Raw genomic sequence first — 13,132 nt, forward strand, 5'->3', positions numbered from 1 at the left:
ATCATCTCCATTTGCTGAATCAAACTGGATTTGAATGGACTTGGTGGTCCTGGTAATTCTGTCTTTCCTCCAAGGTTAGTGTTGCCCATAAAAACCATATTAAAGGAACACACATTAAAAATTACTGACGATGCAACTGACTTTACTCACAACAAACTCGACTAGTTTTTAAACCTTTTATTAGTTCCCCTCAAAGGGAAATGTAATTTTATTGTTCAATTCTTGACAACATCAAAGGAGAGCATTCAAAATGCCAGAGTGAGTCTGTTTGTTATTACATTAGCACATACAGTAGCAGCAGGGATCTCAAACATCAACGTTGAACAAGATTTTTTTTGACGGCTCCTCAAATAATCGGGACCACTTTAAATGGCATTTTGCACAGCTGGTCAGAAATCCACCGAGCACGGATTTCCACTGAGATAATCGTGTTAAGGTCAAGGCAAAGGGTAGGACATCACACACGCAAGATGCATCTCACTGTTTGATACATTTTTTGATGCAATTTAATATCCACAGTTTTTGGGAAAGTCTGAAACTAAACTATCAATCTGAGCCAGAGAAACTGACTGGAAATCAAATATAAACATATTGTAACCCTACAGCAGCATCTCTACATACACAAACGTATGGTAACAATATGCATTCTTAGCTAGTGAGTACCAAAAATGGAGGTTAGACTTTTGTTTTTCATTTTTTTATATTTATTTTTTACTTTTATTTGAAATGCAATTCACAAAATGAAAAATAAACAAACAGAAATATTTTTTAACACTTTGAATAAGAATGTACACACTTTTTTCTTTGCCCCTCTCTCTGTCCTTAAAGGAAAAATGCTGGTAATTTTAAAGGACTTCCATTCAGCTCTTCAGTACCAGCTTGCCTTTAATATTATTACATGTACATGACACGACCACTAACTTCTCTCAATCCATTTCAAACAGGACAGTGGTACTGTGTGACCGACCACCTGAATCGTTTCCTACCTTAAAAAAAAAAACACGCCAGCTAAAGCTTAGTATGCACACAATTTTAAAAAATCTAAAATGACTTATTTGCTACAGTGTGGAGTGTCGTCTTTAAAAGTTGGGCGTGGCATTTAAGGTGTACGTCACATGCTCTTGAGGAATCAAGTGCAACAGAGGGCGGGGCTAAATTGTCACGGACACGTGTACCGGGAAGCAGGAAGTAAATCTTGGCAAGGGGTAAGAAGTAAATTCGGAAGCTAGTAGGTGAGCTGTGTGCCTTTTAAGACAAAACTCAAAATGATGCACATTTACAACTATAGCATGCGTTTGGGAGTAAGTGCCACTAGTATGAGGAAGCCGATTTTTGACCGTATATAGTAATAATGGATGTACAAAACATAAGTTGATTCATTATTAGCTGATCTTTATGTTTACTTTACATTTAGCTGCAAATAATACATTACTTGTTGTTATACCTTGTGCTGCTATACTTGTGCAGTTGCGAAAGACAGCAATATTAAAGCAAACTGAATAGAGGTTATTGTTTACCTTGCAAGAGTAGATGTATGAATGAAAACGAGGCGTTGTTAAAAATAATGGCACATGAAATGATTGCTTACGGCTTATGCTACGCTTCATCATAAGTTTATGTGAATTACTTGGAGCGGAATGAGATTCATGTGTCAGGCAAATGGGGGCATTATTTCAATTAAGTCGCTTTATCCATTTACAAGGTCGTTCAGAAATTTACCAAATAAAACATTTTATATCAAAAATCATATATATTATCATATAGCAACTAACCTCCAGATAACACCCTAATATAACATTTACTTTGATTTGCAGGTGGACATGATCATCTATTCAAAAAAATACATTTAAAGGATAGAATTTACAACAGTAAGAACTCAAACTAGTTTTTATGTTATTATTGATTCAGTAATCTTAATTTGATGTTAGTGAAAGTCACTGTTGTAATCAGCACCAAATGAGTACAATTCAGTAGCTATTAAAAGAAATTAAAATGGCATTTAGAGTATTCTCTTCAAGCATTTGAATATCATAGACCCAATATCTACTGATTAAGAAGCCCTTATCTGATTGTAATTGGATTGGCCAGGGAAATGTAATTTAAAAAAAAAAAAAAAAGAAAAGACAATGATATTGTAATCCAGAGCAAACAACGTTCAACTGCCTTTTAGTTGTGCTCTGTGCAGAAAAAAATAGACAATTCACCTCAAGCCTTAAGGGTATGTTGATTTAAGGTTAGTCAGGCCTACATCTTCGCAGTGTTTCACAACATATATTTGTTCTCTGTTGACACCAGTGACACAGTGTTTAAGTCTTAAAACTTTTGTTGCCAGTGACATAGTGAGGAATTCTTAAAACGCTTGTTGCTTTCAATTTAGTGATCATGCATCTGTCATGAAGCATCTCGTAGGTATGGATGCTCATTTTTTTTCTCTAAAAATGAGCACGTATCTTAGTGTGTTTTGTTTTTCTGTCTTTCCAGGTGTGGTACGATGATAGAAGGCTACTCCCCTGTGGCCCAGGCCCTGCTGGGGACTCTCTTTACCTGGGGTCTGACTGCTGCTGGGGCCGCCACGGTGTTCATTTTCTCCGGTCGACAGGTGGGTACAGTATTATGATCTTGCTCACAAGGTTTTATATGCATCCCTTAACTTTTAAGCATGGTACACACAGAAAAATATTAAAATGTGAGCGACCCTAATTGGCAAGTGTGTGCATACTGTTCTCATAGTGTGCTGGAGATAAGAAACGCGTCACATAAAAATATCAAGTAGTATAGATGTAAAATTGCAAGTCTCCTTCCCCGATCCAGCTCCCCTTCATTGTACCAAGACTGACCTATGAGGAAGAGCATGCATCCAGACTGGAAAAAAAAATACAAAGAATAGTCATTGAAAAAAATTGCTTATTCTTGTCATTGTTATTGTGGCGAGTGAGTTGGAAAACATGTTATACAACCAGAACTAGTTGCTCTTCTATTTGTGTGCAGCAAATCTGTGAGCTTTACCATCACAATAGCGCACCCAAAACTTGGTTTCGATCTCAAACACATCTGTTATTGGAAATATTGACCCTGGTTTCCGTGCAGGTAAGGAAAGGAAAATTGTGTTGTGACAATCACAAATGACAATCTTTTAGAGACATTTGACCATTGGGCCTTACCTGACTTTGTTTGTAAAGGGTGGTTGTGCAAATTAGGCCCAGTTACAAGTGAATTGTGTGTACACAAAGTCTTAGCCATCTTACAGCCTACCTCGATACAAGCACTCTCTTCTGAATAGCAGCACGGTGGAAAACAATGAACATTTATTTAAAAGAGAGGCTTCAAGCTGTTTAATGCCACTTTCAGTTTAAGTATACTGTCAAATTAAATGTTAAACAAGGACAAGCACGTACACAATGGGAAATGCACATATAATCCATTGAGCAACTGTTATCTGAAGATAAATGATGCATCAACACTTCAAGAGATTCATTATAACAGCACGCTCCGTTATATATTGTTTAGTTGAAGCTGTGAGGTCTGTACTGTACAGACGGTAATGTACACCAACCACCAGGCAATCGGGAAGGTCAGTAAACCTGAAAATCTGATTGAGGGTGCCACTTTTTCTGTTGCATCTTCAAAAGGAAGCTACTGATAATTGGAGTGTCTCCCCCCCCCTCCCAAATTAGTATTTTCTTATTCCAAGAAGAAATTATATGTGCTACATAGAAATTCTGTTTCAAATGTTGTTTGTCCACCATGCCGCGGTGGACGAACACTTGGCACAGTTGTGCGATTCAGGTTTGAATCTCCTGTCAGGGCCTGCTGTGTGAAGTTTAAATGTTCTATCCATGTTCCTGTGGGTCTTCTCCGTGTGTTCTCTCTTGCATTGAAATGCAGCTTCAATTGAATCCCCCTTCTCTGCCTTTTACAGAAGCACATTCTGGATGGAAGTTTGGGATTTGCAGCAGGGGTGAGATTCTATACCCTTTAACTTTAAGGACAACCTGAGATATCAAAATGTCTCTTTTGAAGGTTTCATTATTGTTATTTAACACATCATAAGGAACCATTCAATACATCCAAATCAACACCAAATAAAAAAAATAAAGTCATCGGAGTTTGTTACATTGACTTCTGAGAGCACAATTTTATCTTTTTCATCAAGTATTTATCAGAACCTTAAATTTTTTTGTCAAAATTTCCTTGCAGCCACTTTTAAGACTACTGAATGTGTATATTTATGTGACTTATGCATGACAATTAAGGAATTATACAGCCACTTACTGTACATCATCTCAACAGCTATTCCCAATTTGGCAAATCTTTATAAACCCAATTAATATTCAGTCCATCCTCAATGCGCACAAATCCCATCACTGACAATAAGTACAAGGTGTAACTATTCACTTTCTACAAAGAAGCAGCATATAATACATGATTTAACATCTTCCTTCTTGGTAGTAATGGTTAATTCAAAACCATCCATTCTGTCTTCTTATATTTTTGCAGTTTGTAAATGCACATAAAGCAACCAACATAAGGGATTATTTCCCCCGTTAGCCTTTTGATTATGGAGCAGCATATCATAATTCATCTTGCTTCTGGAAGGCATGTTATTGTCAAAGGTACAACATTGTTGTTCCTCTGTTTTAGGGAAGCTGAGTTTTTAAAAATTTGTATGGATGTCATTACTATCCCAGTCCTCTGTGGAGTAGACTCATTACTAAAGCAAAGCAATGCAATTTTATTTGTATTGCGCATTTCATACATGAGGTAACTCAATGTGCTTTACATGATTAAAGGCATTTTTAGTTACTATTCTCAGTAATACTCAGCGTACATTTGGACACATCCCGATTTCGATCTGAGGATATCCAATTTTGTTGATATTATATATTATTTTCAATTTACAGTGTCAAGATACAAAGCTGGACTGTGTCACAAAGAAGAATAATCTCACTTTGTACCTTTTAGCGTCAATCCAAAATATTTTTTGGGTACTAATAAATGAATCAATAGTGATACTTCTGCACTATTACAATTTTAAATACCCTGTTTATGGCCAAATCTGTGGATTATTAATCTCTTGTTATTCCACCACTCAGCCATCGAGACAAATTTCAACGGCGGTGTATAGACTGAGGTCATTTATCAAAGTAGCCAAATGGGTTCTTTCAAAGCTCATTTGCCAGGGAATCCTCCTCACAGAGTTGATGCCCCCACTGCTACAGTGAATTACTCCTTCCAGTACAAATTTGATAAGATGTCCTGGTACTTGGGTTCAATTTCAAACTTGCATCACACCTTTTGAATAAATTAGTGTTATCATTTTTGTGGGGAAATTTGGATCGCAATTGCAAATTGTGGTTCTTGTTCAATTATCCTGACTGTTGAATACTGGCTTAGATTAGTTGGGGGATAATGACAATGATGCCCGGCCGGTAATGAAAGAGGCTCTTAGTTTAATTTTAATTAGTTTAATACCCATTTTGCTTTTGATTACATCCTTGAATATGTTAAATACACACCCACACACAGTATGTCATATAAGAATATTAAGTCTTGCCTTATAGTGATCATTTTTTCCAGGGAGTGAAGACCAATAACTCTGCTTGAACTCAATAAATTATTGATTAAAACACTGTGACAGTTGGTTCCTTTAAAAAAAAAAAAAACTTTGTCATAATCCAATTTTACAGTGATTAATTTTAATGAGGGACTAAAATTTTCATGTGGTTCCTTGCATATTGCATTTTATTTTGCAGTTTACATTATGGTAGCCAGTGGGAAAAAAGAATGATCCATTGTTGCTTATTTTGGTTTTGTCCCAGTTTGATCGGCCAAATAAGGTGTAACATTTAATATTTAATCCCCTTCCGTTAGTTTCGATTCCAATAAGATTATGCAACGTCATCACATTTATTTCGTTCTCGAGTTTTGTTTCCATCATTAATCTTTGCCATGATGTTTTATTGAAAATGATTGTGTCAGTGAGAATAAGTTTTCTTCAGCACATTGTAAAGATTCTCAAATGGATTCAGGTGTTGACTTTGTGCTGACCAATCACTGTGCAAAAATATTGTCTCATGGTCCCTGAACTACTCTTTCACGACTTGAACCCAATCAGTCCTGCCATTGTCAGTTGGGAATGGTTTGGTTTCTCGTAATGTTGTAAATATAAACAGTAGGACTGCTCAGGTGAAACCCAATCTTTTGCAGGTCGCTGGTTGACCTCCAGTTTGATCAGATTTCCGAACAATTTTTCCCAAAGGTAAAAATTGAATTGCAGGGTCAAACGAAAGCAACATGAAACACGAAAGCAACATTTTCACATTCATAACTGTCAAGTGTAGAAATAATTTAACCACTGACCCTATCCATACATCCATTAAAATTATTTATTTTTTACCTCATACCATGTTCAGGGCTACTAGTTAGCTCTCAATCACAAAGCACGCAGATGACCTGCAATTCACACTCACAGTCACACCTATGGCTGATTTACACTTTTAGATTTCCGCCTCTCTGTTGACTTCTGGCATTTTTTTAATTTGGTCTGACCATCTGAAAAGTTGGAGTCAAGGTAGTCGCTACAACAGTAGTTAATACTGTCTTACCGTGACTGTCTGCCAGTGTGCTGCAAGGGAGAACTTCAAATTAAAAGCTTCACATCTTACTACATTGGACATCAATGCCATTTGTAGCTTTTACTTTGAAGTTGGCCACAGAGCGTGGTGCCAGCCCCTAATGAAGCCGTATGTTTGCAGCCTGGTGACTTGCTGACAAGTTTCCGGGCATGGCTACAAATGGAGCACTTTTCATATGCAGCAGTGCATGCCTTTTTTTAATGGAAAAAAATCACCAACAGTCAGGTGTCTTTAATCATGACTGCCAAAATCAAGAGCATAAATAAAATTTGATTAATTGTGGAACCCAACTATCCAATGACCCTAACATTCATGATTTTAATATGGGATGCAAAACAATAAAATACCCGGTCTTATTGCAAACGTATCTTTGTGCATCTCACTTTTTAACTGAAGTCAACTATGATTAACTTACAAAATGTAATAGACAAGACTTGGAGATGGCCTGTAGTGTGGGGGGAGCTATTCTGTTCATGTTTGTGACAGCTACGGATTAGTGGTTGACAACACCGCCCACCACATAATTGGGGGTCCTGGTTCATACCTATGGCTGAGGTGTCCTTGAGCAAGACACAGAGAGGTAAAAAAAAAAAAGCACAAGATCCCCTTGCTCCCATGGAATCTCCTACTCATGACTAGACTGTAGATGCCATGTCTTTGTGTTAATCGAAACACAAAAAACTTTAAAACTTGCCTAAGCAAGCAAATACAAGTATCTTCAAGGGAAAACATTGATTTAACATAATTGCGATTTTATAGTTAAGGTATTGTCTCTGGATGAAAAACAAACACAAATTTGTTGCCATTGTATTGAATGGATCTATTAAAAAGGCACTTATCATGGTGAAAGTGCTTCCAAGGCTTTTCTATCTTGTTCATTTATATTCAAATCACACAAAACAAACCTGCTTGATTTAATGCCCATCAAGCAATTTTGTCGGACAGCTATTATATTTAGACAAATCAATGCCTGTTCCCAAATTTAGTACAAATCCCACTTCTTGCCCCTGTGCTTTGTAATTATTCAAGTGTGCACAGTGGAAGCCATTGATCAATTGGGCCAATCAATGCTCCAGAGACATTGACCAACTAAACAAAATGGACACATTTAATGCTGACAAAAAGCTATGCTTGAAATTCAAATTAAATATACATTCAATTTTGAATTACCTTTAGGAAAATAACTACAATAGAAGTTTGAATCCATCTTGTCCATTTGTAGTATTTTTTTTCCCACCATTGTTGAATTAACATTACCTTCAAGAGTCAATCCATTGGTGTAACAGTTATTTATGTTAAATGAACACTGCCCGACAGTATGACAGTATGTAGCATACTCAGCCGCGAGCGACGACAACACCGTGGCATGGGCGCGACGAGACACCGCGGCTTGGCCATGACGAGCCGATCATGGCTTCGGTCGGGGGGCCTCATCGGCGCCTAGCCGGGCCGCGTTATGGTTTTGTCGTTGATTGCGGCATCGTCAGCAGCACTGTTTATCGCGTTGTTTACGTGTTGTTTACAACACCGTAAAGTGGCCTGGCTCTGCGCCACGATGAGCCACCCCAGCTCGGCGCGGAGATGAGCCACCTCGGCCAAAGCCGTGATCGACGGCCGCAGTGCCAACGTCGTGCCCAGTGGACGCGGCGCCGACGCGCACATCGACACATTTAGCACCCCTAACTTACGTACGCGGATCTTTTGTTACGTTCTCAGAGGATTACGTCCGCCCCCACAGCTATTATTTTTTTTAGTAGCTCTACATACCTACGTGTCATTTGGAACCCACAAAGCTCTTTTCCTTCGTACCTAAAAAGAACCCACGAAGCTCTTTTCCTTCGTACCTAAAAAATGAAAAAAAAATGGATGGGTCAATTCCACCTGCCTTTTTTAATTAAAAAATGCTTTTGGTGTCCGTGGACCTTTAAAGCGCTGCATTGTATTTTTCCTTGTGTTTACAGCGAGACCTGAGGACATTGTAAATGTAAAGTTTGTTTACAGAAGATTGAGAGAACAAAAGTAACATGGAGATGAGTGGGATGAATAATGCAGTGAGCTCTATTCTCGTTTTAGTAAATGTGATGAGTGAAGGTGTGAGAGACTGACTTGTAAGATTTTTAATGGATTACATAAAGCGAAAAACAAATGACTATTTTGCTCTGATGAGGGAATGAATGTATGCCGATAAAAATGTCGCACTTGTAACAAAATGTTCAAAAGTTGAGCCAAATTAGTATCTTGGCATTGTCTCTTCGCATGTCCATTTTTGCTTTACTTGATACCAGTCCAATGTATACACTGCCTTTCACCCAAAGTCGGCAGGAATAGACTTCAGCTCACCCATGGCCCAAATTGGGTCAAGTGGTATAGAAAACAGATGCAGTTAAAGGGTGCTGAGGATGGAGCTGCCAGGCAAAAAAGCGAGAGGAAGACCAAAGAAAAGGTTGATGGATGTTTTGAGGGAGGACATGAGGACAGTGCACCAACTGTCCTTATGTCCTCCCTCGCAATCATCCCTCCGTCATCATCTTAGAGAAGAAGATACACGAGGTAGGCTTAGATAGAAAAATATGACACTCCGTGGCGACCCCTAACGGGACCAGCCGAAAAGAAAAGAAGAAGATTTTAGTCTCATAATATCAAGAATCTTGAAGTATAGTCTCAGAGACAACCGTGTTGTAGTGGCCAATATCGACGCTCATTTGACAACGTATCCTCATTAACTGGAGGGTAAATGAATGATGAATTCATTGCTCAAATATTATTGTTAAAGAAATTGCAGACTGCTCATTTTTAAATGCCATGGTGCCATTTCATCAATGTGGTTCACCTTTAGACGAGTTTGTATCAACAATTAACAGCCTCTGCTTGTTGCAACCAAGTCATTGTCTCCTTACTTCTCGATGGATTGAATCAACAATTATTTTTTTTATGTGCATCTTTAATTGTTAAAACACAATAAGAAGCCATTTGATTACCAATGAAAGTCACGTTCATTTTGTGGTACAAGTGATTGGATGGATGCTTTTTTCTTGGCGTGACCCCAAAATTTCATGGGGTTGTACTGGGTTGCTTTCTGTTGTGTTTTACATATTTTGTATAAAATAATGAACATTCCTGCAATAAATATGGAGAGAAATGGCACTTAGAAAAAGATTGATACGCAATATTAGTTCCATTAGTTATTTTTGGATAATTATCTCAAATGTTTTGGGTTACACCTGAAATGAAGACTTAATTAAACTCATGGTTATATATTGTAGTCGTGGGGAAAAACAAATTTTTCATGTATTATTTTGCTTTTTACATCATAAAGATGCTGTAAAAGGCAGGCAGTTTATTCGGAAATTTCACTGAAATTCTTTCTATGCAGAATGGCATAGAACATTTGGACATTTAGGCGCATCTCTTTTGCTGTAACTGCATTAATCAGCCACTTCTGTGCTCTCTGACTCGTTGCTAATTAACATTTAGATTACCACTGTGACTCAGTTGTCATGAAAAGTACTACTACTCTTCAGACTGCCCTGCATCAACATTGGGCATCTATAGTTTGCCAATACAGTGGAATGTTAACCAAACAGACTAATAGGGGTGGCAAGGTCTTCCGATATAAATAATTGTCCTTTACATTGAGGCACTTTTTTTTTGACCATATGCCCTCAATTTACTGTGCAGTGCAAATTTATTGTTTTGTAGTTTTTTTTTGTGGCCTAAAATGACGAATACAATGCAAAGTTATTATAGCCAAATTTCTCTCATGAGACGCAGGTTCCAAATTGATTTCCAAAGGTAAACAACTTGACAAAAGACTGCTGCTATATAAAAAATAGCGTGTTTTGTAATTCTCAGAGTTAACGCCACAGCCATGCTGCTGTCTTCACAGGGGTCTATGTACAATAAACAATAAATATTTTAACATTGCCGCCACGTAGGTCAAGAAAGCACATCCTTTGGAGTTGTAGCTGGTAATATTGGATAGTTGTGAAATGCATTGCAGCACAATGCCAGCAAACAATAGCAGCAAATTTTAGAACTAAGACTAAATGACAAATGGAAACTATTTTTGGATAGCGTTCAGCCCCAGTGGTCCATTTTATTTAATATCTGTCAAATTGGGGTCCATTTTATCAAGGTTCCATTGTATATTCAATGACTTGTGAAAGTATTCAGCTCCCTAGAACTTTTCAAACTTTCATCACATGTCAGGCGTCAAACATAAAGATATAAAATTTAAATTTTTTGTCAATCAACAACAACTGGGACACAATCGTGAAGTGAAACGAAATTCATTAGATATTTTAACAAATAAAAAACTGAAAAGTGGAGCATGCAATATTATTTGGAACTTGCTGAACTACAGTAAAAAAATCTAAAATTAAAGTAAACCATTTCCTGGACATGGATGTGGTTTTACTTCCAGGTTTTGACATTTCAAGAATGTTCCATCCATGTCATGTGTGTCAAAGTGAATTATATTGTTCCAGACGTTACAGAAAATATTTTAGGAAAGATTATTACAGTCTGATGTGTAGAGAGACATTAACCACTGTAAAGTAAAAATAAAATCATGTAAAACTGCTCACCTGAGAAGTCATTTTTATGGTGGTCATTATTCATTAATCTTTAGGCTAAATATTAGTTAGGTTCACATCTGATTAGGGGAAAAACTGTGTAATTGAGGATCAGAGGATTAAAAAAAATTGGGAGGGGGGGGGGATTGAGATATGACGATGTTTAGTAGAGCAATATGAAAATAACATAAGTCATTAGCACTAGATGACTGTCTACCCTTAAGACATCCTCTTATCAGGAAGTCTGTTCTCAAAAATGCTTCAATTTCCAAGGGAACATGAAGATTGGGTCACACAATGTCATGGTCTGATGAGTCTACATTGACCCTGTTCAGCAAGAACACCAGGTTATGAAGGGAGGCAGATGAAGTGGTGCACTGATGCATCAAACATAACAGCTGGTTACCATACAAACTTTTTTATCATCTGAGTTTGCTTCACTTGGTCCGCAAAGGTTCTGCAATACTGTGTGTGAACACCGTGAATTATCAAGTTTTTCCCCTCATAACTGAATTGTTTAATGTTGTCGATTCATTATTCATTGGGAAGTGTTCCATATGTCAAAGAAAACACGTGACCACCTGTCCAGAATCTTTTAATAAGGTTTTTGCGATACTTATGCAACTCTCAGTCAATATTTGCATTTCAGAAGTTGATTACAAGTAGTGTATAAACTGTGACACCAAAAGCAGAAGAAAACAAAATTAAACTATCAGTGATCCAAATGTCAGATGAGTCATTCAATCTGATACAAGTTTATCTTGTTTTCATTCAAAAAACCTAATTCTGGAATATTGTAACTATTATAAGATATAGGTAGCTATCGCTATTACTTTCATGGCAAAAGTCTAATCTGCCTTTTTATCTACTTTTTTTACTTTTTTAAGCCCTATTTTTCCACTAAGGAATGCTTTCTGTGATAATATACTTTAGTTCTTTAGGCATATTTCGCTTGATTGTATCTACTAAAAAAAAAAAAAATATATATATATATATATATATATATTATATATATATATATATATATATATATATATGGGGGAGGCCCCGTAGCTCAGTGGTTAGAGCACTGGTTTGGTAAACCAGGGGTTGTGGGTTCGTATCCCACTGGGGGCCTCCACTCCCTGAGAAGGGTTGCGTCAGGAAGGGCATCCGGCGTAAAAATTGTGCCAAACATATATATGCGTTCATCTGAGATGATACGCTGTGGCGACCCCGAAAGGGACAAGCCAAAAAGAAACACATATATATATACTAAAATCTGTGTTTTTAAACAGTAAAATCACTACACATTTTTTAGTAAAACAACTAAGCTATGTTAGAATGAATGTTTACCAATTAATGAGCCAGACAACATAGACTGGATACTTTGAATCCAAATTTTACCCAAAAAGATAAAAAAACATTTTTCCCCAATAAGCATGGCATTGGTGAGGAGTCGAATTGGACGAAGCATAGGAGGCAGTGATTGTAATTTTTATGGGTGGAGTGGGGTGCGGGGGTGGTAACCATTGTTGTTGGAAATTATTCACATCACATCCCAACAGGCCCCCCTACTGCTGTGCTTGGTCCTTATCCGTAAGATAGCAGGAGATGGTCAGCAATACAGATGAAATATGGAATGCTCAGTGCTTATCTTTATACAGCAGAGGTGTGGACTTGAGTCACATGACTTGCACTCGAGTCAGACCCGAGTCCAATTCATTCTTACTTGAGACTTGATATGACATGATATTTTACAAGACTTGCAACTCAACTTGACCTTGAATACCAATGATTCGTGACTTCACTTGGTCTTAAACGCAATCACTTGAAAACACTTGCTACTTTGACCAAAACACTGAGAACCCAAAATCTGGAACTTCTCTGTCGACAGGTATACGGTGAAGAAAATAAGTATTTGATCACCCTGCTATATTGCAA

The 13,132-nt window shown here is 37.4% G+C and overlaps 1 protein-coding gene across 6 annotated transcripts in view; it reads left to right on the forward strand.

The window, feature by feature from the left end:
* The first annotated feature begins 1,094 nt into the window (after positions 1 to 1,094).
* Positions 1,095 to 13,132, forward strand: part of slc39a11 (solute carrier family 39, member 11) — a 67,240-nt gene continuing 55,202 nt past the window's right edge. For 2 of the 6 annotated variants that reach the window (XM_061810796.1, XM_061810801.1), the window contains exons 1-3: positions 1,163 to 1,232; positions 2,482 to 2,599; positions 3,920 to 3,958. In XM_061810796.1, coding sequence (XP_061666780.1) covers positions 2,492 to 2,599; positions 3,920 to 3,958 — 147 coding nt within the window. In that variant the 5' untranslated portion in view covers positions 1,163 to 1,232; positions 2,482 to 2,491. The other 4 variants (XM_061810797.1, XM_061810798.1, XM_061810799.1 and 1 more) reach the window with 4 other exon arrangements.

Source organism: Syngnathoides biaculeatus, chromosome 22, assembly GCF_019802595.1.
Source record: "Syngnathoides biaculeatus isolate LvHL_M chromosome 22, ASM1980259v1, whole genome shotgun sequence".
NCBI lineage: Eukaryota > Metazoa > Chordata > Actinopteri > Syngnathiformes > Syngnathidae > Syngnathoides > Syngnathoides biaculeatus.